We start from the raw sequence: 27518 nt of genomic DNA on the forward strand, positions 1-27518 counted from the left end.
CCTGCCATCGAACTCAATTCATGGATCAGTGAAAAAGGTTAAGTTTTGGTGGTCAAGTTCATATCTCGGATACTATAAGCAACAGGTCTAGTATATTCGGTGTATGCAAGGACTGTAAGGTTTACATGCCCAACTGACAGGTGTCAACTGACCTTGACCTCATTTTCATGGTTCAGTAGTTATAGTTAAGTGTTTGAGTTTTGTTCTTTTTTTCTAATAATATGCATACATAATAGGTCAACTATATTTGGTGTATGGAAATATTTTTTGATTTATATGTCAGTCGTGAAGGTTTTATTCGACCTTTACCTCATTAATATGATTCATTGCTCTGTGTTAAGTTTTTTGTTTATGTCTGGGTTGTTTTTCTTGACTTTTTTGACAAAATTGTCATCCTGCTTTATTTTTTATTGAAAGTGTTCATCCTACCTTCTTTTTTTTTTTACTGAAAACCAATGTCTTGCGTTTTTCAGATTCCATCCTAACCCCGCCCCATAAGAACTAAATGGAAGCTCCCTTAAACAAAGATATCGAAATAGTGCAAAAATATCGGAAGGAGAGCTTCATAAGTATAGCAGTAACATTTCTTTTTGAATTAAAACAATATAGTATTTACCTTTTTGTGAAAACAGCTTTTCCGACTTAAATATCTTCGATTACATCTGTGTTGATATATCTATAAAAGTTTTTCCAAACTTGTTTCCGAATCCCATGTTTGGCTACTAAAATTTGTGCTTTTTTTTATTGTTTTACTTTTCAATAACAAATAGTTTAAATTAATCTAACTACTGTGTAACTAGGAAGACAAGTGTACTAATAATAAGACAGTATTCTTTTACTGGTAATCGCCAATCATTTCATTTGCATTGTTCTAAACCAGTAATGGTTGATGACTTTGTAGTCAGAACCATTTACGCTCTGTGAAATTTTTGTGTTAGTGTGTTTCAATGATCTCAGTTACATAATATCGGAATAATCGAATTTATTTGATATTTGAATTTTTGGGAGTGTTATTGAAATTTTCTATCTGTTCATTATTTTTAAAACAATTTAATGCGATGTTTATTGGTTAATATGGCATATATATTTATAATATGTCATTCGACTACTAGACAAGTATATAAAAAGGTAAAATGAAGTTTGAATTATTGAGAACTAAATGTTATAAGAAACCGTTATCGCACTTAATATAAACATAATTTTATTACTTCGGACGGATTATTTTTTTTGCTAAGTTCCGAATTTCGACGCAAGTTCATACGGTCATGTCACATTTCCTTATTAAAATACCTTGTATACTCAGAGACGTGGGAGCATTAAGTAATACCCTTGTCCGTCAAAATATTCAAACATTGGCTTTCGTTCAAAAGCTCTGAATAATTTCTGACATAATGATAGAATCATTAGGGTGTTAAACATCGTACATACAATATCAACAATATCCTCTACAAAGACAAGACTTCAAATGGCTCAACCTCTACTAAATACAGATAAGGCTCAAAGGGAACAACCATTTAACTTCATAAAGGTGGTTATTGTTTAAACCCCTTAAATTTAAATGGTTGCTCCCTAAAAGCGTGTCATCCGAAACTACTGACAGGGTAAATTTTGACATTCAATTTTTACTCTATTGAAAGTTATTGTCCCGTAATGATGATGGATGATATAAATGAACTGATTGATATTTAAGTCCAGTGGCAACAATGACATGGATGCCAGGATAAAAACAAGCTGTAAATATGGTATTAATATGAAATGAATCCTACTATGTATTGAACCGACGCGAAGTCTCGGATTTTGAACGTCCTTGTTCACAAAGTACTGTCCACTGAATACAGTCGTATCACATTACTCGAAATCGTTACATAAATACCGCACACTCAACGGAATCATTACTAGTTTTAATGTCCATGTGCACATTCAAATGTATACAATCTTTTTGTGAAGTCTTAGGGATTTTGTTAGAAAAACTGTTTTCAGAAGTTGAAACATGTACCCTTTTTTTTAAAAATCGCTGAAAAGGAAAAAGTTCCAATCTGACAAAATAAAAAAAATTGTCCATTCCGCCCGCTAATCTGTCTGAAACCCTTACTATACACTCGTTTTGAACTTTGTCCAAATCGGCAAAAAATGTTTCCGACGTTAAAAAACTTATCATAACTCAAAGCCGCCTAGATTGGACAGGACCGGTGTGATAAAGAAACCATTGAGTGTTATATAATTTAACGGACAAACAGGGTGGTGAATAAATAAAGGCAACAGTAGTATACCGCTGTTCCATATTCATAAATCGATTGAGAAAAAAACAACAAATCCGGGTTACAAACTAAAACTGAGGGAAACGCATCAAATAAAAGAATAGAACTACGACACAACAGAAACACAACATTAAAATGTGACACACACAGAAACGAACTATAATATAACAATGGCCATTATTAGTGGTGACCTCTTTATACACATGTTTTGCTAAGTTTCGATGAAAAAGAGTCTCCATACTGTCGCTTTGACCAATCATATTCATAGAAATGTATTGGTGGTAAAACAATGTCTCTTTATAAATATGCATTTGCCTGAAAATTTTGATGACTTTTACCTATAAAATTCTCGGACTCAAAGTCAATAGAAAGAAGACTGGTTTGAAAAAATTGTAGACGAGACCGACAAATATAATAAGTAATATCCTTTGGTCTTTTCGAATGTTTCCATATTGGCTTTTGTGAATTTACATTGTATATTATCAAACACCTAAACACATATGTGACTTGTATGATTAATAAGTCAAATAATTTGAATATAGTGAATTTTTTTTACAGTGTTAAATATGAGTTAAGTCTTTTTCAACTAATTTTTATAGTTCGTTCTTATGTTGTAATGCTATACCACTGTACAAGGTTAGGGGGGATATCCCGCTGATATATTGTTTAACCCCGCCACATTCTGTATATATGTGGCTGTCCCAAGTCGGGAGCCTGTAATTGTCTGTAATTCAGTGGTTGTCGTTTATTGATGTATTACATATTTGTTTTTGTTCATTTGTTTGAACATAAATCAGGCCGTTAGTTTTCTTATTTGTATTGCTGTACATTTGTCATTTCGGGGCCTTTTATAGCTGACTATGCGGTATGAGGTCTGTTCATTGTTGAAGGCGGTATGGTGATCTATAGTTGTTAATTTCTGTGTCTTTGGGTCTCTTGTTGAGAGTTGTCTCATTTGCAATCAGACCACATCTTCTTTTTTTATATTAACACACTTAGCATAGTTGACCACGTTAACACTGTAGTTTATTTTAGTTATTTTTAAGGAATCAGGCATTCTAGTAAATTCCATTTTTATGAGTAGGTCATTTATGACGTCATGGTCAAATGACCGTGAGATGATAGACAAAATACTTTCATCCAATTAGAAGACGTATTACATCAAAAAATCAAATTTTTAGAAAGGAGACTGAAGATAAAAAGGGAGTAAAAAAAACCTCATTAGTCGTAGAGAGACCGGCAATATTATGGCAGAAAACGAAAAAGGATAAAAATAGCTGACGAAGGGGGTAAAATGCTCTCTCTGGACTGGTTTGACTTATTATGGTTCGATACAAGTACCCTTGATATTGTTTATCACTAGTCTACACACAATCATTTGTGGACCGGTTTGTGCATTTATTTGAATAAAAAGAGATGTGAGGTATTCTTCAATGAAATAACAACCAAACGACAAATATAAAAGAAAATCATCTCGAGTACAACTTACGTTTTTTGTATTAAACTTTTGGCGTGATTCAGTAATTATACATCCCACAATTGCGTTATGATATTTTTTATGTATTCTTGTCCACTTCATGTTTGCTTAATATGTACTTGTCTATAAAGTGTGTATGTGCCAATTTGTTGAAGTTTTTAAGTGATTAAGATAATAACATAATGTTGACTGCTGTACCTCAAATTATCATTTTATGACATATTGTTTTTACCTATTATAAATATGAAAAGATGTGGTATGAGTGCCAATGAGACAACTCTCTATCCATAATATGTCTGTTTGTTTTGCTCACATAGTGCTGTCAATATAAGGGAATTCTATGTCTGAATTAGGAAAATATTATATTGAATACGCCACATATATACAGTTTTCAGGACAATCTTTTGAATTATTTATACTACTTAGTATGCAGTCTTGCATCCAATTGTTTTAAAATTTTCTGTTGTGTTTTACATGTATATATTAATAGTACACCTGTAATTAGCTGTTTTGCCTCTGGTTGGGAATAAACTTAAACAACCATACGACTGATATGCAAGTGAAAGATTAAGCTAGCTATAAAACAGTGGTTTAACCCACTATTCTCTGCATAATGAAATGCCTGTGCATGTATTAAGTCAGGAATGACTGTTTTTTTTTCTATTTTACTTTTTACAGTCATCAACAATAGACAAGTTGATATATTACAGTGCAAATTGAAATCCAAAAAGGATATAGAATCCTACTTGTACAAATTGGATTATGGATCCTGCTGGTTTTCAGTTTGAACTGTAACATATAAACAAAATGTCGAGCTTGAAATTGTTAAACATTTCTGACGTCTCACCTGTAAACATTTGGTCTGGAGAGTTACTAATAAAAGGTTGATCCAAGAGCGTTTTATCCTCAGTGTCATGCATGTTTGAAAAACATTATAAATTTCTGATATTCTATTGGTAAACATTTGGTATGTAGAATACTTTATAAAAAGATGTTCCGGAAACTTTTTGTCAACAATGACAAAATGAAATGGGTATGAAACATGCTCTTAACTGTAACAAATATTTCATAAATTTCACCTAAAAAAATTGGGTCTGGATAGTACATATTCATGATTAGGTACTTTAGAACCTTTTGTCCACAATGAAATCGGTATAAATAAAGAAATGACCATTAATCTTTAAGTAGGAGGGGGAGTTATTTTTTTCTTCTTTCTAAAAAGATATTCTGATTCCAAATGAAATTGATGGCGAGAAAAAAATCCCGCTTAGACAAAAATAATACTCCCCTTTAAAGTTAAATGGTAAATCCGTTATTTCTGATCTTAATTATAAACGTTATGCATTTCTAGTATCTGAGTCTTACAAAGTTCAGAATAAATTTAACATAAAGTATAGAAAAACTTATATTCATTATACAAAAATATAAAACAAAAATGTACCAAACACTGAATTTTTATGTCACAATGTTAACCTGTATATGTTTTGCACTGATATCTACGCCACAGCATTTATAATTCTTTTAGAAGTTTCGTTAAAGAGAGGCTGCACTTACACCAAAGTCATATCCAAACTAATTGAAGACAAACTGACAATCAAGCCGTTGTAAAAAGAGAACGAGAAAATACGAACAACAGTTTACAAAGCATGTCAGAGAAATTTTAAAGCTGAGCAAAACTAACACCCCAAAACCGATGTCTTAGATACTGTAAATTCAGAAATTATTGCGAGGTTTTTATTAATGCGAGTTGTGAACGCAATAATTTTAAACTCGTATTTTGAGATATAATATATGAACTAAACAGGATTTTTCTCAAAATCGTAAAAAATAAAATCGCATTCAAGTTTAAAATGACAAAATCACATAAATAAATGCACGCAATAATTTCTGAATTTACAGTTCACACTATGATCAGCCTGTGATAACCATCGTGTACAAATTCTGTAAATTATAGTCTTCCTCTTAATGTGTATGTTAGTAGAACATGTGAAATCTTAAAAGCATTTAGCTTGAATTACAGTAATTTAAATTACGCCTAAACATTAGTTATTTACGCACAAGATAGTAACTCGTGCGCGCAAGTTTGTAACTTGTGCGCACAAGTTAGTAACATTAGTTATATGCGCACAAGATAGTAACTCGTGCGCGCAAGTTTGTAACTTGTGCGCACAAGTTAGTAACTCGTGCGCGCAAGTTGTAATTATTTTTTTGCGTGGCACTCCAGGGCTTCCGTAGTTATTTGCCTGATACTTTATGATTTTGTTTTCTAATCGAAATACAAATCATTCAAGATGTATAGTGATATATGTTTCTTCATTGCAACCTTAGGTAAAAACCTTGAAAATCCAACACGTTTCAACCCGCAAAGTGGAAAGGGATTAGTATAAGTTGCAAAACTTGTTTCCCAATCCACTATAAATAAATATGTTTAAACTAACACGTTTCAGAAAATTACAAGACACAATCCTTATCAGATTATTTTCTATGTTTGAAAACTCTAAATTGAATATTTTTAATATCTGTATGTTTATGCCACCAAAATAAGCACTAATCTACTAGAATGACAATAAATATATCGCATTACATGAATACGTCTGATAAATTGAGTGACCAACACCACCTAACAGAGGCGGATCCAGGGGGTGGTCACCCGGTGCCGGTGACCACCCCCTGGGTTTGCAAAAATGGTGCACCATGTACCAAAAAATGGTGCACATTGAACATTTTGAAAAATAAATTCGTCGATCAAATCAATTTGTTTATCGTAATCACCAGTCATAAAGTTAAATACATGTACCTTGACAGGTATGTTTATGTTCCAGACCATATGAGTATTTGGACCGTACGCGTACGGTCCGGACCGTATACGTATACTCGTACGGTCCGACCATACGCGTACGGTCGGACCGTAAGAGTATACGCGTACGGTCCAGCTGATCATACGTTTTTGGATCATATTGGTTAAATTTAAACAAACATTTATCAAAATATTTATTTTTAGTTATACAAATTGTTATTATTACAAAATAGATGGCCGATGATAAAGTGAATAAGCGAACAATTGAAATTAAATATTTGCTTAATTGTATATTCGTGAATTCTATTCTGTTACTCTGGCCGAAGGTGACACTTGATTCTAATAAGAACGTCGTATTTTTTACATTTACATGTTTTGTTAATGCATGTTCCTTTGCGTATGCATTTCTTTTGTAAAGTTCATAAATATTCTAAAACAATTGTCCTCCCACATTATGTTTACTTCCGATAACTTCAATTTCAATGAGCATACTGAGCTGCAATTAATGAATTACCGGCTTGCAAAATACAGGAGATTAACAGATTAAATAAGCGTGATCTTTTTAAATAGTTAAAATATTAAGTTTTTATGTCAAATGCTGTTGAACTTTTTATATTAATTGGAGATATAAGTCATGCTGATCTGTTATATACATTTGTATCTAATAAGCTTGACCAACTTCTTAATATCAGTCAGACCGTACGCGTACGGTCCGACCGTATGCGTATTTTGAAAAAGTACGCATACGGTCCAGACCGTACGCGTACGGTCCAAATACTCATACGGTCTGGAACATTTATACAATGAACATGTAATCAACAATCGCTAGTTACTTGGTCGATTTCTTTGATGTTAAGGTTTAAAAATGAAAACAGTCCACAATCTTAAATGTTTTTAGCAGGTAATTTAAACTTTTTTTACATTACGTTTATCTGAATTTTTAAAGTTTGTATAATAACTTTTCTCGACCAATGATATTTTTTTTACAATGATGCCAAAATTCAAAAATAATTTTAAAGTCACATAAATATTCTATATTGAATGAATACCCCCGTTCCATCATCTGTTTGTCTAAAAGTTTCGTTCATTCCAATTTTTTAGTAACTTATACCCTCTTTCCTTCAGGAAACGCCACAAATCAGCCCCCTTTGAAGTACCAACGACTTGAAATGGACCTAGCATTGATACGAATAAAAGTGATCAGATTAAAGAAACAACCCCCAACTTACATATAAGTACAAACGACATTGGTTTTGTAAAACAATCAACACGTAAATTAACAAACAAAGAGAAATTTAATTTAATAAGAAATCATTTCCAACCTGGAATAAACTATAACTTTCCTATATAAAAAAATATGCAGGAAAGAACAGACTGTTTCAGCTGAATTGGCTAAATCGCTATGATGGGCTAGTGTACTCACCTTCACAAGAAGGAGCTTACTGCATATACTGTGCTCTGTTTGAGGTTGATAGTTTGGGAACATTATCATGCAACCCATTAACAGATATGGCACATGCAAGTACAAGACTTAACTAGCATTTCGGCCATGATGAGAAATCATGCAAAAAAAGTCATACTGAAGCTAGAGCAAAAGCTCAACTTTTTCTTGACAACATTAAGCAAAGGACTACTGATATTCAAACATTTATTGATAAAGCAATGAATGAACGTATAAAAGCAAACCGAACTTGATGTTATAGTTGACATATTTACACGCAGGCATCCAAGAAAAATGAAATTGGAATCAATTTTATAAATAATGTGTAACTTTTGTCTTCTATAGTTGTGTATTTTCATGATACCAATAAAAAAAATGAATTTTAATTTAAGATTTCAAACGGTGACCACCCCCTAATAAATTCCTGGATCCGCCCCTGCCTAAGATACAATGTACAAGATGTACAATAATGAGGAATACTTGCGATATCAAATACATTCGCCTATTTTTAAAATGTACAACAAAAATATAGATAAGATGGACTTCTAAGACTGCTGAAGGATACGGAAACTAAAACTTGCATTGTAATACTTAAAAATAGAATTATATTTAATATCGTTTTTTTAAATATTTTGTTAATCATTTTTAGATGTTACTGTAATATAAGTCGAAACCAATTTTAAAATTCGCAAAGCTTTATTATAAAAAAAGTAAAACTAGGAAAATTTGGCATATTTCACCAGACAAAAGTTAGGCTACAAATGAATATAAAAATAAAGTGTAAAAATATTATAATACCACAACTATTGTAAATAATTGAATATATCGTTACAATTTTTTTTCAAACGTTACTATCACTACCAAACTTAACATTAGAATTGTCTGACTTTGTTTTGTGTCCTTCCCCTTCAGAAGATGATGATCCTGATCTCTTCCTATCAAAGGGTTCTACCTTGTTTCCGCTCGCCCCGCTCTTTTCTTTCTTTTCATTTTTCTTTCGTTGTTGAGCAGCTGCAACAATGTTCATTAATTTAGGCTCTTCCTTTACTACAGTCTTATCTTTAACGATTTGCCATTTAGCCATTACTTTTTTTGCGATCTCTTCGTTTCTTGAAAACAACGAACCCTTAAGATCTTGTAAAGGTGCCTTCTTCCAGTTTGCGTTCACAACGTCCCGCAGATTCTTGAACTTCTTTCCACCCAATTGGGCAATCGACGTTTTCAAGTTCATGAATTTTCTATCTTTATCGGTATACGTTGTTGTTGTCGGTGCAACAGGAACTATAACTGGCGATGTCAAAAAGTCAGCAAATTCGGCAGTCGTTTTATCTGTATGAGTGCTAACACTTTCCCAGATTTCGGTAGTTGCACAGATATGCACTAGCGTTGAAAATCTGTGATACAACATACACAGAAACTGAAGCAACAACAGAAGACCAAAGACGGCCGTGAATAGTATTGCAATGGGTACCAGTTGGATTGTACCCCCACTGCACTCAAAGTCTACAGATAAGGAATCTTTAAAAGCGTTTACCTGAGTTAATCCGAACATTACTGTAACAAGAATAGCATTCAGTAGATAGACAAACAAACACGCTCTATTTCTTAAATCAATTAATGCCTCTTCGACTTCCTTTTCCTTGTTAGTGTCTTTGGGTAAAGGTGCTAGATATTTCTTTATATATTTTTTCCAAAACTTTCGTTCTTCTTTTGAAATAAGCTCAGCAGTTTTATCTGCATATATGTGCCACTGTATCGGCTCTTCTTTTTTCTTGTTTTCTATTTCAGGTTGCTGCTCTTTATCAATATCCGTTTGTCTGACCTGTGTTGCTTGGTCAACTATATAATTAACGTAATGATTTTAACTGTTAGTATGTCATATAATGTTAATGATAGAAACAAATAAAGCAAGAATAATAGAAACGGTTACCATAATTTACAAGTATTTTAGTATACTTATCAACGTCACGTGTGTTTATATGAGATTTAATAGTTGTACTCAGAATAAAGGCAAGATCAAAAACGAAGTTGTAGAGCATTGATAGAAAAATATAAAAAAGGCTCTATATTTGAATGTTGCCATACTTGATTGTATTATGTGTTGGACTGGTTTTGATTTAATGTTCCTCTATGTACAGTTTTCTTTCATTCCATCGATATATGTATGTCTTCAAACGAAACAGCAAAGAAGTTTACCCTTGGTGCATTTCAATATGACTAACCAGAGTCCAGCCCTTATACCTATTTTTAGTTATATCAGTAAATCGTTTAGTGTATGCTTTTTTTGATAATGAGTCGTTTGATTGAGGTAAGCATTTTTAATTGATACTCTATAGTGTATCTTGCTTTGGTTTGATTTGACACTATTTGTTAAGGTTAGGGTGAAGGTTGGCGCATAGAAAACATTTAAACCCGCTGCATTTCTTGCACCTGTCATAAGAAAGGAACCTGTTGTTCAGTGGTTTTCGTTTGTTAATTTGTGTTGATAAGTGTTTCTCGTTTTTTATATCAATTAAACCGTTGGTTTTCCTGTTTGATTGGGTTTATACTAGTCATTTATGGGGCACTTTATAGTTCGTTGTTTGGTGTAAGTCTATGCTCCGTTATGAAAATCATACTGTGACCTATAAAGATTTACTTTAAATTATGACGTTTCGTTTCGACCTAAAACTTTATTTATGCAGCTATCATTTGAACATGTCTTACCTTTATCAAGCATTTCTTTTTCCTTTGGTTCTTCTTTATCTTTCATAATTTCCCTGACATCTCGAACTTCGTTCATCATATTAGAGTATAGGAAATCGTCTTTGTTGTAATCATTTGTTGGACAAAACATACAACTTATGTAATGTAAAAAAGAAAAAAAATATCAATGAAAGCTAAAGAGAAATGAGATACCCTAATAGCAAGTCGATTTTCGACAGAAAGTGTTGAAAAGCCCGATAATTGCATACTTATAATGAATTTAAAAACATAACATTGAAAGTTATCCACCCATGATTGAACTTCTTTAAACGGAGCACTAGCTACGAGTCGTATAATTTTTGTTTGTACTACATTACGCATTTGTGGTTCAATTATTGATGAAAGTAAAGTAGTGCTTTTAGCAGCCAGTATGGTTCATTTTCTTCTAAATAAGTAAAGAAACATCGATGATGAATTATTCACTTGCAAGTTATAGTTCGACCTCATTGAATTCGTATGCATGTGAACTGCAATTTAACTCCTTAGCTAGAGATAGGTTACGCATGATTTATAAAAATAGAAGAATGTTAACATTGAAAGTGAAACAAAAAGTAAAATCACAAAAATACTGAACTCAGATGAAAATCAATTCGGAAAGTCCATAATCACATGGCAAAATTAAATAACAAAACGCATCAGAAACGAATGGACAAGAACTGTCATATTCCTGACTTGGTACAGGCATTTTCAAATGTAGAAAATGGTGGATTGAACCTGGTTTTATAGCTAGCTAAACCTCTCACTTGTATGACAGTCCCATCAAAATCCGTTATATTGTCACCGATGCGTGAACAAAACAAACAGACACAATAGTTAAAAATGTCAAAAATAGGGGTATAGCAGTCAACATTGTGTTATCATCTTAATAATTATAAAAACAACAAATGTAACGAAGAAGCACAAAAAGGCACACACCAAATTAACATCCTCATTTTGATTATATTACACGATTTTATTTGTCTATGTAAAATGCACCCATCAAGGAAGGAGGGTTGTGAGTACTGGTGTAAAATTGCGCGTTTGAAATTCGCACAGGTAGACATGAAATAATTTTGTCATTCAAAGTATAAAGGGATGCATAAATACAGAGTCACGTCAAATGTATATCACAATAAAAGTGGGTTAACAGTAAAAGTACTATTAATGAATAAAAGAATTTTGTCATTCAAAGTATGACAAAATACATAGGTACAGAGGCACATCATAAAATAATTTTGTCGTTCAAAGTATGATGGGATACATAAGCAAAGAGTTACGTCAAAAAGGATATATAAAAAAACAGACTTAACAGTAAAAGTAATATTCATAAAGACAAATAAAATAATAATATAACACGTTATTAAGATGATAAACAACGTCAGTACGCAAAATCTATACTTCAAGACCATCGTGTATTATTTGTGAATTTGATACGGAATATTTATCAACAAGTTCTGGGTACCTTCCGATGAACTTTTTTTTTAGAAAAAGGACGAGACGTTCTTTGACATACCCCTGGTTCATCAACTTTCTGCTCAGACACTGGTGACGTTTTACAAAGTCTGAGTAGGAGCTGCAAGCTCTTGAATACCGAATAAGTTGGGGAATGTATATTCCACATGCAGGTGAGGTTGGTATATTGCTACTAAGGTGGGGGAAATTGATAATTTCAAAATCAAAATCGTCTCGTTTGTCATAGATTCTGGTACTAAGATGACTGTGTATGTCAAATTTGAGGTATAAGTCTAAAAATGAGGTGGAGGAAGCCGTGTCTGTTGTCTCTTTAATTTCTAGTTCTGGTAGATATATTAAGAAAAATCAGAAAAGTTTGGATTGTTAATGGAAAGAACATCATCAATATATCTGAAAGTGAAATTAAATAACCTGGCTTCTTTGATCTACTTGTTTTTGACAAGTGTCTGAAGGAACTCCGATTCATATGAAAATAAGAAGAGGTCAGCAAGGAGAGGCGCGCAGTTAGTTCCCATACGAATGCCGACAATTTGTTGAAAAAGTCTACCTCCAAACTCAACAAATATGTTGTCGATAGGAAACTCCAGCATACTGACCACTTGTTCTTTTGTGTAGCATGTTTTACCTTTTTAGTTTGTCACTTTTTACGAAATATGCCTTATGAAATCCCAATGTAATAAATTTGTAGCGTATGCTACCATTTTTATGTTGAAAGGTATTGTGGATTCTTATACATGTAACATCAATTATTTTTTTAAAACCTGAAGCATTAAATCAAAGAGACTTAAAAATGCAATTGCACGAGGTCGCTATAGAATCATATTCAAAACAGTGTGGTTGTGGCCATTGGTTGATGACCTAAATTATACCATTGGCTGGGACAGATTATGTGAATGTTTGTCTGTAACGACCACTGCTCACTACTTACTTATTATAGAATTTAAAACTATGGGGTCACCAAAGGTATTAACGCCTTTAATAATTAAATAATTGGAAAAATTAATCAGGAATAACCTTTATGTTTTGATTTATATTATCGATATAAATCAAAACATCTTACAATTCCTGATTCGTTTTTTCGAATAACTTCATTTAGGTGTTGAGAACCTTTGGTAACCCCACAGTTTCAGTGTCTTTAACAAGTACACATTGGGCAGTAGTTGTTACAGACAAATGTTTACATAATCTGTCCCAGTCAATGGGACAATTAAGGTCGTCAATCAATGGCCACAACCACACTGTTTTAAATATGATTCTATTTGTATATGTTTTTGTTTGTATCGTGTTATATTCCCACCGGGTACCCTCAATAGTTCATTAGAAGGTGATTGACTAAAATAGACATGACATTCTGTATACATCATCTAGTATATGCATTGTTAATTTATGACTTATTATAATTTGGATATTTGTTTATCGCATAAGTATAATTGCAAAAATTTAAATATTTTCAAAAACAACCCTATTCTTATCTTTTATCATGAATTTTTAAGATATTTGTTGTTTTTGTTTATTTTGCAAACAATTTAAATAGAAACTCATGAAAATATTAAAATAACAAAAATTACAAACTGCGGGGAAAACGGAGAGTATCCAATCGAATGGTAAAATCCAAGGCTCAAACACATCAAACGAATGGATAACAACCGTCATATTTCTAACTTGGTACTTAATTGTGACGGATTGGATTCACCAACTTTGTTTTATAAAAAGAATAACTATTACAGATGCAAACATCTTCTACTAGAACAAGAATGGTACAATGATTGAAACATAAAGTTCTTTGTAACTGATATCGTATAGATGCTTATTATTGTTTACTGACAATCTATATGCTACGATTAGAGGACATTATATTTTACAGACAATCAGCAATAATATGCATGGCAACAAACTGTATCCATCGCCATGCTGACTCAATCCATTATTCTTCTTAGGGAGCCATTAAATAATTGTTTTTGAAAAACATGACAAGAAACAAGCAATCTCTAACTTCTCTTTCTGCTAAGAAGATATTTCCTTCTGATAGAAACAGAACAAATAACTTGACCAAAACTAGTTGAAGTGATGTTTTCTGCCAAACAAATTGCACGAAGTAATAGATAAATAAAAATTAGAATGTGAATTGAATTACAAATTGGATGGAAGTTCCTGAGATTTGATATTTTCTATTTTTATGCATTTGTGTAAAAATTAAATGAAAATATTTACTTTGTCGAAACAGTTAACAGAATTATAAACAAAAGTAGTATTTATCAATTGATTTTACACATTTTGTTAGATTTTTTAAAAAAAGGACTGTAAGTCATTGAATTTATAACAAGATTTGTAGTATTTTGGTTAGTAACGGTATTTCAACATACCTGAAAAATTTTCCTAATGAACAAAAATATCCCTTTTCTTCCTTTTCTGGTTTAAACTTTTTGTCTGGTTTCGTGTTGTCAGTTGTTTCTTTGGTTTCCCGAGTGCCCCATGATACTATGTGAAGATTTCCAATCGAATAAAGAAACATCAACATGGACATTGACGGTATAGCCACAAAATACAGCAGCCCAGGTATGATACAGAAAAATTCCTACAATTATATTACCAATGTTATAACTCATAGTGCGGAGCTTAAGTTTTAATTTGCATAAGGACAGTCTATATGAAGATGTGTGTGATAAGGATGATTGCCGTTATAATTATTATTGATGTCTAATCACCCATCAGTGTCATCAAACGAATATACAAATTAACTGAATGTATATGGGTCGAATAACCGGACACTTCATTGATGAAGGTATCCAGAAACACCTGTCTATAGATGGACTAGTCTATGATGAGCGAACCGGTTAAACCCCGCACAGTCAAGTGACATAAATCAAGTGATATCCATCTTAAATCATGTACGACAGAAGTAAACATGTTGTACGGTTATTACTTTTTAATACAAAGCTTGTGATTATTTTTTTAAAGAATACAAGCATTGAACGCAGTGTTTAAAATTCCATCGGAGATACAATTAAAAAACCCATCTCAGTTATGATACGTTATAAAAAAAAACCGAAACATTATGGACATTCGGCAAACTATTTAATTGCAAAGCATATGAAATCTAACTTAATATTTTTGGTTAAGAAATACTATTAATTGAAATAGTTTAAAAAAAAACAACAGTAGCATACCGCTGTTTGAAACTCATAAATCGATTGAGAAAAAAAAACCAAATCCGGGTTACAAACTAAAACTGTGGGAAACACATCAAACATAAGAGGAGAACATATTTGAAGGTTAAAACAATTGTCCTAGCAGTAAGGTATTACGTATTGCTAGTTTGAAGAGTATCATAAGGACATTAAAGCGCTGTTCCTCTTTATCTACTGCTCAGCTGGGATTGAGTATTAAAATGATCATCGTCCGTCAATTACATAGTATAATATCAACTCCTCTGAGACAGAATGCTTTTAATCTTCATGAGGTTGAATGATATCAAATGAGTTTGACTGCCTTATACCATGAATACAGTCTTTCCGATTTATCAATTTCTATTGGAGCTAAGGATCTTTTTCATATTCAACATTTTGAAAATCAAATTATATCCTCATTTTGCTACAGTAAAGAAATCTTGTTAATTTTATTTTATGAGTGAGTTAAGAAACTTTAGATTCTTATGTCATGATTTTATGCATCACATCTAATCGTTTTTCTAACATTTCATACCTTTGGATGAATTAAAGCCGATACCACGAAAACACCTGCCACGAATATGATGAAAATGGTCGTCATTGAGCAAAGTCCTTCTTCTATAGCATCCTTTACTACACCAATCATTACAATCATCATCACAATAACATAAATGGCTGATAGCACGGCAGCTAATTGAAGCTATAACAGAAAGCATATATTCGAAAAAAAATTGTTAGAAAAGAGGATCATTGAGCCTATCCCTCAATTAGAATTATACACAACATATAACATGTATATCTTTAATACAGTTTATAAAGTATTAAAAGTATTAATATCTCGATTTTCAAGAATTGTAAATTCATGTTTTCATAGACAATAGAATAAAAGAACAACCGGGAGCGAACGACAAAAACTCAGAAACCCAGAGCAAGACCAGTTGTGCCATGGTGAGCATCTGTTGTTATGAGAAATATAAATACTAGGGAACAAAAATCTCTGCATTGTTCAATAAAGACAACAGTAGTATACTGCTGTTCGAAACGCATCAAATATAAGCGGAGAACAACGACACAACATTAAAATGTAACACCCACAGAAACGAACTATAATATAACAATGGCCATTTTCCTGACTTGATACAAGACATTTTACGAAAAGAATTATAGGTTTAACCTGGTTTTGTGGCATGCCAAACCTCCCGCTTTTATGGCAATGTAAAATATAACATAAAAATGACAACATTACATGACAAGACTACAATACAAATAACTGGCAGAACATATAGGACAGAGAAACACACGAATAATAGCTAACAAAAGTTACTAGGTTTTAAATTTTATACGCCAGACGTACGTTTCGTCCACACAAGACTTACCAGGGACGCTCAGATGAAAAAAAGTTCGAAAGCCAAAACAAGTACAAAGTTGAAGAGCACTGAGGACCAAAAGTTCAAATATAGGGCAACTACTACAAACAGTTAATATCAATTTAAAACCTTGTCATAAGCTATAGAACACGCAAGAGGGTCGTTCTACAACCCCATATTCCCACTGGAAGAACAGCATAGTTTGCAGTATTTCCGACAGTTGTTGATTTTTTTTAACATACTCGATGTATTGATGCAATATCTTCTTTGGTTGTATTTGTCATCAGAATTGCCTTCTTTTGACAATCTGTAAGATTTCAATGTCTTCATTACGATGAATTGAAATGCGATGTAATGAAATATTAAGGATATCTCATCACAAGGACAGACTTATATCCGAGTATATCTCAACTGTTGACACTAAACGCGCCTAAATGACGTAATTTAGAAGTCTGTAACCCTTCACTATCAAAGTTAACCAATCGCCTTTATTTTCTTCATTATGCAGGATAAAACAGATATTGCTTTTGTTCGATAGAATCACATTTTCCGTTTGATAGCAATGTGAATACCAACTATACAAATTTAGTTTGCTGATTATCCGTACAATATAGTATCATATTTTCTACAACCGATCCCTTAATACGAGAACAGAAGTGACGACGCCTCATAATGAACGAATGAAGTTCACTGAAATCAAAGTTTGTAACAGAAATGCAAGGAACTCGAAAGCTGTCAATTAGATAGCAAGCATGTATCACACGATTACAAGGTATCAGTAAAGTTACCTAATACGAAATCTTATTATTTATTTGACAAAACTAAATAATGAAACTAACCTGTCTTTGAGATGATGCATAAAGAGTCATTAGCAGGAATAATGTGACAGGAAACAAATTCAGGAGAAGGGACACATATGGTGGTATTTCTTCAAAACCAACAATAATCGCTCCCAAGATAATCATAAATACTGTACCCGGTGTTAACAATGTGGATACGAACAAACTCATCTGGTAGACAATGTACAAAAAAGATATATTCTCATTTTTCTTTGTGACGTTTTTCCAGTCAAGTATGATATCGAGAATATTTGCCATTGTAGAAGGTGTCCATCTGCGGCGTTGGTTGTAAAATTCATAAAACCCTTCCGGTGCGAAGGTATAAGCATCTGATTCTGCGCAGTACTCTACTTTCCATCCTTGTTTAAGCAGTAACGTACATAACCATCTGTCTTCACCTAGAAAAGATCAGTAAAACTAATTAAGTCAGAAGTGCTTATATCTTATAATAATTTTAGTATTAATGTTCATTCACAGTGTAGTGTCAGTCAAGCATGCATATTGGATAATCCCAACTAAGCTTTTAGTGATAAAATTTAGGTACACAATGGTTAAAAATTGTGAGAAAACAGCAATGTACAAAGGAACTGAAATGACAAAATAGGCCATGTAATATCTCATTTCTGAACAAGACACAACCAGTATGACACAAATAGTTACATTTTTTTTTGAGTAATATATAGGTCTTAGTGATCTTCTGTAGAAGAAGGCGTTTGTAATGTATTCATTTATAGGAGGTAACTAGATATGCATGACATAAATTTTGATGTTCTACCTGATAAAAGTAAATGAGACGCAAAAAAACATTAGAAAAAAACCTTATAAAATATACTTTGCTTATCAGTGATGTTCCAACAGTTTATATGCTCATTGAATTACAAAGTTAAGGATGATCAAGGATTCAAATGTCATTATACCTTGATCATATTGAACATAATGTTGAGCTTCATTTGCAATTGTTGTGTACTTTTGTAACACTTCTGGATGCATTAGAGCGGAACCCCGGAACAAACTGAAGCATCCTGGACTACAAAGTACGCAACCAATCACGTGTTCTGTTGCTTTCTGCAGCCAATGACTGATTGCATATTCAAACTTCTGATACCATACCATTGGTCCTGAAAAGTAACGCATTCAGGTCACTAAATATGCAATATTAATTTACCTTTGTTTACAGTATGAAAAACCCTATATTCAAAATAATGGGATCTACAGGTGAATTATGACGGATTGGATATCGTATGAATGACTTTGTTTGAGATTTTTACGAAGAAGCCAAATACTATTTATTTAATCCTTCAAAATGCCAATAGTACGTAACAACAGGAAAAAAATCCGATTAATGATGAAGAAAGAGAATATTTTGGATAGGGCAGTAAATTATTCCTTACATCAGGCAACTTAACGTTTTACTTTTTTTAGTTGTTGCAATGGTTCTTAAACGGATTGAGAAGATGCCACTACCTATGTGTGAGGAAGCAGTTTCATGTCCTCGTTAGAATCAAATTGTCTGCGAGATTATGCATCCAACATGTCCATGTCTATTATCAATGCATTGAACTGTCTGATTGAGAAGTTCAAGGTGAACATATCACTATAAACCAGACAACCATCAAAGTATGAAATAAATAAGTTTATAACATTATGTCTTTCGTTTTCATCCTTTCGGTTTTGTCAGCTCTGAAAAGATTGTACGGTGTTAAATAGTTTTAAATGTTTCGGACCGAGCATCACAAATGAAACTTTAATTGTAGAGATATGTTTCGGGTTAATCAATATGAAAATAATATTATTGTAAATGAAATAAGGTAAAAAGTAAAACCTGATCCAATAGGGTGAATCCTTCCACAGGCTGCTCCGACAATCTTTGACTTGTTCATTCTTCTCATCAAACTAAGTACAGCTTCTGGTTCAAAATCAACGTCTCCATCGAGAGCTAAGAGGTAGGTATTATCCAAGGCTTCTTGCTTCCCATTATCACCATACTTTTCTTGTATACACCATTGTAAAATATAATACATATACATAACCTGTGTGAATGAATAAAAATGCATCATAATCTACATTTAGGGATCGCAAACCTGGTTTTTAAGTTGGTTCGTATTCCTATAACATTACTTAAGCTCTCTGTGTTTATTTATGTCTCTTTAAAAAAGTTTAAGAGATGTGGTATGATTAACAATGGGACAACTATGTACCACAGTTCAAATGAAGCCATTACAGGCATCCGTACGGTCCCCAACAATGAGAAAAGCTCTTACTGTATAGTCGGCTTTAAAATTCCCTGATATAAATAATAAATAATAGAAACATGAATCATTCTAATTCATAACAAAACCAATTTCCGAAAAACAAATATAACAAACATAAACCAATGACACAAAATGAACAGCAGCTTGTACGATAACACGGTAGAAAACTGAAAAAAAAGACAAAACAAATAAGGGCACGACTTTACGGGGAACCGTGTTATAAATGGTGATTTTAAATTCCACTTTAAATATCGTCTCCTTTTTGTATAATATTGGAAAAAGATTGTGTGCTGATAATATTAAAGATTGTATAATTTGGATTGACTTTACCTGACTCCATCGTTTCTTGTGACGAATTTTTGTCTTATCTTTCAGGTGAGCGACCATTTTGTTTTCTCCTGGTAAAGCCCATTCAATTCTTGCTCCGTAGGGCGTTCTGTACATGGTTCCATCATCTACCTTTACTTCATCACCATGTACTTCTCTGAAAACCAAGGGGAAAATTTATTGAAAGAAACAGTCACTTGTGACAAATTGTTGAATAAATGCCTGTGGACAATATTTAAGGCGTATCGCAAAACATTATTAAAATTAAAACTATTATTATACAAATATAGACAAAATGTGTGTATAATAAATTAATGCTTAACGAAATGGCAAAATCAAAAGCTCAAACACATCAAAGGAATGGAAAATAACAGCCAAATTCCTGACTTAGTAAGGCATTTTAAATAACAAATAATTAGTGATAATTATAATTGCATTTCCGGACAGGGACCTAATTTCCAATCGAAATTTTATGTTACAATAATTTCGTTTTCATTGTTACATGTATTTGTGGTTACATGCAAAATTTGACAAAAAAATTGCAAAATTTATATTTTGAAATAATGTCTCTTTATGTGTAACATCGGGAAGGTTTGTATTATATTCGTGTCACTTCCCCGTATATGTTGTTTATAATTGAAACAAAGTTATATAAAAAATAAAACATTTATTCGAAAATCCATTACCTTCCAGCCACATAAATGCAATCGATGAATGTTTTTACATAGCTATTAACTTCTGGATATTTTTCTCCGTCTTTCAAAGGAATAAAGGCATCATCAAAGAAAACTTGAGCTATAAAATTAAATATTAATCAATATATGTAAAATAAATTATATGTATACTAAGTATATTTTGATTTGCAGGCCTCAATAGCACACGCTCCGCTACTGTCATATGTATTAAAACTTAAATAAATTTATACCAAAATAGGAAGTGACCGATTTCATTGAGCCTCCTCGGTACCATACAAAGTCAGAAATATTTGTGATATGACATAAATATGTAGTATTTTTTACTTCCTAAATTTTTCATTGGAACAATCTCTTTTTCCCACAGAATACGCCTACTTTTGAAAAAAAAAACTTTATTCAGGAACGTTATCGATCGGTGTCTGATAGGCTTTCGCGCATGCTCAGTCGACATACTGGCCGCAAAATACGAGATTTAGGAAGTGACCGATTTCATGGAGCCTCCTCTGAAACCATACAAAGTCAGAAATATTTGTGATATGACATATATACACGTAGATTTTTTTACTTCCTAAATTTTTCATTGGGACAATCTCTTTTTCCCACAGAATACGCCTACTTTTGAAAAAAAAAACTTTATTCAGGAACGTTATCGATCGGTGTCTGATAGGCTTTCGCGCATGCTCAGTCGACATACTGGCCGCAAAATACGAGATTTACGCAGCTCATACGGTTTTGAGTTAAAAGGGTAAATAAACTACTGAAAATCCCACTTTGTAACACTTTTCATAGGGTATATAATGTTTTTCTTTTCCAACCATCACGATGTAACATTTTGCAATATATTCCTTATGTTCATCTTTTAAGGAGATAACATTGAATGCATTATTCGTGTCCAAATCATTACTGTGACTACACTCTTTATTTTAACACTTGCTCAATTTTACCGCGATTTCGATCATAATAAAAAAGAAAAAAGAAAATTCGATAAGTAATGGCACAAGTTTGAAAAAAAAATAATGTAAAATGGCACCTTGAACATTGACACAGACATAAAAAAGTGTACTTTAATTCGGAATAGTATTTACTACAACACACCCTCGACATCAGGGGTCCATGACTAAATTAAAGTTACAACGCCTTATTTCAAGAATGGATTTAAACTATTCGGTATCATTTGATAAAATCATCCTGATTTTATGGTTAACAGTTTTTTTTGCTTTTGTAACTTTTCTGTTTGAATCCGTCTTGGTTTCCTAACTACAACCTGGAACTTCTTGTATTTTTCCAGTGCTTTTCGTGGCGTACGTACGTTCTTTGTAGAGAAAACCTGTGACGCAACTTGATGGATATTGACTGTTGATGGCTACGAGCAAATCTTATACGTATACGGAGGTCGGTCTGTGATTTTGCTCTATGTTTGGGTGCATTGAGTCATAGCCGTGACTTTTCATGACCATGATAGCGACTGAATAGGGAAAAAAATTTTGTTCAGGTATGAAACAAATAAGTTTTATAGAATTGAGAATGTAAATGAGAATATGTTTTACTATTCGGTAAAATTCCATGATAGAAATTATCTTTTATATAAATTATTATAAAACGTTTTTCTCCGCATCAAATTGATCAAATTGCCGTCCCGTGTCAAACATGGTAGACACACTGCATGTGGCGTTTTACACGGTGGTTTGATTTGTCTGTTTTCATCGAGGAAACGTTTAAAGATTACTTTAGTTGCAAATATTATGCTTATGATGATATAGTTTGTATAATTTATTCGTTGATATTAACGAAATAAAAAGGACGAAAAATCAAAACTATTTTAAGTTAACGTATGTCAGTATTATCATAATAAAACTTGTTAAAATAATAAAACAGACATAAAAGTAAGCAACGATGCAATGTTACTCAGTTGTAAAACAAAAACATCTGAAACCCGAAAAAAAAAATCATGATATGACAGAGAAGTAAGAGAATTTATGTTCTTTTGTCTATAAGCTCAAATTACTATCCTAAATTTAAAACACAAAATAGTAAGGCAACAATGCTTATATCGTTATCTTCATCTTAGGTTCACAATACCTTCGAGGTCATAATCTTCTTTTGCATCCTCATCCATTAACAAGTCATCCTTAATTTTGTTCCTAAATTGGTTTGCGTCTAGCCTACAAATTATTGAAATCAAACGATTGATTTAAGTGTGTTTTACATCGCCTTACAGTTAATGGTTATATCATGGTGATGGAAACAAATAGTTGAAACTTGGATAATGAACAATTTAAAACTAAAAACTTGCGAACCCAGTTGATGATTTGATACATTTTGTTATTTTTTCGGTGATAATTTTCTCATATATCCAAAGTATTTGGTCTCTAGTAAAAAGTCGTTTAATACATCAAAACGATAAAATTAAAGTTCTGTCCTCACTCATACGCAAGAACGTTGAATGCCCGGCGCTTTACGCCTAACTTATTTCCGTATTTTACGAATAATCTTAACCAATCTATTTTCTTGCTTTTCGAATAATCCTAATAATATCTCCCTGAGTAATGAAATATAAATTGTATTTACTTAAATATTGACTTCAGAAGCTGTGTCATTTCATTGGCTGTTTCGTGCCACATCGTTGCACAACAAGCATACAACATCTTTGGTTGTTTTTGTTCCTTCTCGTCTTTAGCTGTTTGAATTTTGGTGTCAGTATCCTAGGTTTTGAAAGAAAATTAACAACTTATGAAAAATAACTATCTAGTTGAAATAAGTATCATAATAACAGTAAAGCTGGAAATGCGTAACAAAAGGGCATTGGCAAAGAAAAATAATAAGATATATTCATTTAAAATATGGTAAGATTTCGTTTGCCTTATCATTATCAATAGTATCTGTGCTCAAAAGTGTTTCAGTTAAAAATAAACTTTTGTAGAATGAATGTTATTTGAATGGAGACAGAGTTTAGAGAAATATTTTATTGACGTGATAGTGTCTTAAATTTAAAGATTGTTGAGGAGCTAGTCTTTCTGAAAAATACGGGTTGAAGGGATGATGTATTTAATCAATCTTTTGCTGAAATAATAAAGCGTTTCAAATGAATCACTTGCTGAAGAAATAATGACCAAAATACATGCTTAATTGAAGGAATAGTTTAAAAACTAATAACTTTTTGAAGAAAAGTGTGTACCTAATAAATACCAATTTGAATAGATATTGGCCCGAATGAATATCTCCAAATGTATGTCTTGTTGAAAAAATTATGTTTGAAATGAATACCTTAGAAAAGATTCTGTTATATTCCTTGTCATTTCTCCTCCGATTCAGTAACAGCGAGAGGTCAATAAATAGTCCGCAGTAGAAATTAGAAACAAACATCCTACAAGAAGATAATACAAGACAAAATTTAAGCATTTATTTAAGTACTACATAGTTAAGTGCCTAAACTATCTATATTAAATTTATTGAACGCCGCGAACAATGTCTTGATTATTAAAATAAAATACACCACACCCCGAAATACTAAACATCTTATTCTGATTTTTGTGCTTACAAAATGACGATTTATCTAATGCTAATAACAACTTTTAAACCATTGTCAAATTGTTTTCATATGTTTTGATTTAGAGTGTTTTAGTACACGACATTTTGTAGTTTAAATGAAGCCTTCTAATTTTTGTATACTAATGCCGTGTTTACCTAATAAATATTTATTTCTGGTTTTGTAACTTTCAAAATTATTTTATGATTATGATTTTAATAGTACATTTCGTTCATTATTAATTTATAAAGTTGCAGATAATTGACAAATTTAAAAAAGAGGCAAGAGATTCTTAAGGAATTTTCAAAATCATTCTACGAAAATTAGCTTGAAACACCATGGCAAATATTCCAATCATCACGAAAAGTAGCTGGAAACACCATGGCAAATATTCCAATTATCAAATATACATTTGTACAAACAACAGTAAACATAACACAATATCGGAAACCTAAGACTAAGCATCCTGAAACACAGCAAAACCCAGGGGAGATTTCAGGTTTCATGTGTATCGGTAGGCAGATTCTGCCCTACATGTGACATATGTTGGGCTGTTCATGTAAGTACAATGCCGATGATAAGACTCAATTGGTAGGTCACATTACGGGGAAGGATCAGACGGGATTGTGGTTAAGACGCTTCGAATATATACGATGTCAATTGGAAAAAAAAATCAATAACGGTTCACCAACTCGAAATGCGTCCGTAAAAAAATTAAAAGAATGATTTCCACTTTTTTTTTACCAGGTAAAATCTTTTGTTTATAGTTTTCTTGAGAGCAACAACCCTCTATAAAAAAACATGAAAGGAAAAGCAAGCCCCCTAATATCGTATCAACTGGTAGATACATGCTTCAATGCAGGTGCTGCTTAAGTCTGGCTTTATAGTATACCACATAAGTCAAAGTTGACTTTTAAATGTTATTTATAGGTTTGGCCCATTCTGTCCAAAGAGTTTCTGAAATAACCCATTACTATTACATACTTTGTGGGTTTTGATTTTTTTTATTGAATATTAATTCAGAAAAGCATTTTAATGACGCTCCAAACGCATTGAAAGTTCAATACAAAGTATGCTTATTTTAGATGTCAATTTGATACAACTGTGCAAGCACACATTACCTACTCTTAAGATTAAAGCATTTTAAGATACTATCTTAAAATGGTACCAACATGAATTTTGTACTGTGCGCGCATGTCTATAAAATACTGAAGATTTATAAAAAAAAACATTGGTGAAAGATATCATTGAGGTAATTACCTTGCAGTTTCGCCATGTTTGTAACCATTGACTTTCCATATATGTCTGGTAATCAAAAGTATAGAAGCAATAAGTACAAAGAAAGCGGCAAATAATTCAGTGCAGTTTCCTATCAACTGATCAATTCCTTTTACACACCAGGTAGAAAATAGCAAATCACAAGAGCTAAACTTCAAAATTTCAGGTTGGTGCATGATGCTAACTAACGTTAACGTCGTAACTATAGGTACTACAACTAAAGGAATACTGAAGCCAACACGCTGGCAATTTATCACGCATACAGTTTTTGAAGCTTTGTAACAAAGGTATTCACAACATATGCTTATAACAGCTACTATGAATGGAGCACGATTCGTGCAGATTGGATTGATTCCAAATGTGTGATCTCCAAATGCAGAGGTCAATGTAGAAATCCCAGAGTTGAAAAGCGACTTCAAACCAGATGTAGAGTCTTGTCCTTGGACTGAAAAAATAATCATTACTGCAATGAAAGTTACGAATATTTTCCAAATGTTGACGAGACACGCTACTTTTGTTCTTCCCTTATGCAGTTCCCATTTCACCTTACAAAGGAACCTTGGGTTGTCTCCTCCAATATCAACGAAGTTCTCCCAATACTTAATGGACGTAAAAATGGCTGACATGAAGAACATACCCATCAACCAACCGATCTTTATGTAAAGAGCTATTAGAACTATTCCTACGATTTGGAGTAGAAATCCAAAAATCGGGAAAAAAAACGAAAGCTTAGAAGTCTCCCTGCCTGTAGATTGTTTTGTTTTTTTCTCATTGTCGTCTTCTTCAGGTTCATTTACGGTTTTATCTATTATATCTATCAAAGGTGGTATTACTGCAACAGCCAAATAAACAACGGAAGCGGAAGCTGGGTCAAATGCAGGCAGTACTAAAAATGCAAGTATGGATATTCCAATCGAATGAATAGTTTCTATCAAAAGTACCTAAAATGAAATAAAGTACATCAATTTAAATGTATATACAAATTAAGTAAAAGAAACATCATGCAATTTTTTAATCTTTAAACGACCTAGATTAGATGAACCGACTTAGTAAACCCATTTATGCAGCTGCTTTATTATCGATGTGTAAATTTCCTCATATAGCTGTTGAACAAAGGTGTGCTTTTTTTTTAGCTGTTTGATAATTTGATAATATTGAACCTATAAGGAGTTCGACCGTTGATATAAAAAAGAAGATGTGGTATGATTGCCAATGAGACAACTATCCACAAAAGACCAAAATGACACAGACATTAACAACTATAGGTCACCGTACGGCCTTCAACAATGAGCAAAGCCCATACCGCATAGTCAGCTATAATAGGCCCCGATAAGACAATGTAAAACAATTCAAACGAGAAAACTAACGGCCTTATTTATGTAAATGAAGACAACTATCCAGCACTGACTAAAGAATAAAGATGTGAACACATATGTAACTTTCGACTTAAAAATATTCGACCGGTGCAATAACTATTCATTCAATGAAGCACCAACCTTTATAAATATGATGTACATATACGTTCAAATACCCTCTTTGAACGATGGCATTACTTCATTCAATGTACTTGAAACACAAATTTCTAAAGATAACTTTTTTCTAGTGCAATTCTAGTTTGATAAAAAAAAATATATACATGTAACAGTTTGTAGAAAAATCGTTTTTTCTAAAAATTTTAAATATTATTTCTATATGAAGTATGTTTTGGAAGTTGTTTTCTAGCTGACCTTTTATTACACATACTATTTTATCTTTGGGTTGCTATCTCAATAACGTATACAAAAAATCTTCGTTAATTCATAGCGCTAAATGTATTACGGTGGTAACAATACTTTTCAACCTAATTATACAACATAATAAAATTATGAAAAAATGAAAACGACCAATTTATAAACAA

At 32.4% G+C, this 27518-nt stretch overlaps 2 protein-coding genes across 2 annotated transcripts in view; both read right to left on the reverse strand.

Annotated features, from left to right (window-relative positions):
- Positions 1 to 798, reverse strand: part of LOC139502678 (chitin synthase chs-2-like) — a 36146-nt gene extending 35348 nt beyond the window's left edge. Inside the window, exon 1 of the mRNA XM_071292211.1 lies at positions 617 to 798. The gene's annotated coding sequence lies outside the window, so the exon portion shown is untranslated. The remainder of the gene's footprint in view (positions 1 to 616) is intronic.
- Positions 799 to 8650: 7852 nt separating this feature from the next.
- LOC139503876 (chitin synthase chs-2-like) overlaps positions 8651 to 27518 on the reverse strand; it is a 28381-nt gene continuing 9513 nt past the window's right edge. The window contains exons 4-16 of the mRNA XM_071293853.1: positions 25604 to 26562; positions 24082 to 24181; positions 23386 to 23519; positions 22897 to 22979; positions 20809 to 20917; positions 20126 to 20279; positions 19366 to 19573; positions 18461 to 18661; positions 17544 to 17941; positions 15873 to 16037; positions 14534 to 14745; positions 10680 to 10813; positions 8651 to 9812 (exon numbers count right to left, since the gene is read on the reverse strand). Of these exons, the coding sequence (XP_071149954.1) occupies positions 8815 to 9812; positions 10680 to 10813; positions 14534 to 14745; positions 15873 to 16037; positions 17544 to 17941; positions 18461 to 18661; positions 19366 to 19573; positions 20126 to 20279; positions 20809 to 20917; positions 22897 to 22979; positions 23386 to 23519; positions 24082 to 24181; positions 25604 to 26562 (3855 nt within the window). The 3' untranslated portion in view covers positions 8651 to 8814. The remainder of the gene's footprint in view (positions 9813 to 10679; positions 10814 to 14533; positions 14746 to 15872; positions 16038 to 17543; positions 17942 to 18460; positions 18662 to 19365; positions 19574 to 20125; positions 20280 to 20808; positions 20918 to 22896; positions 22980 to 23385; positions 23520 to 24081; positions 24182 to 25603; positions 26563 to 27518) is intronic.

This window comes from Mytilus edulis, chromosome 14 (genome assembly GCF_963676685.1).
Source record: "Mytilus edulis chromosome 14, xbMytEdul2.2, whole genome shotgun sequence".
Lineage (NCBI taxonomy): Eukaryota > Metazoa > Mollusca > Bivalvia > Mytilida > Mytilidae > Mytilus > Mytilus edulis.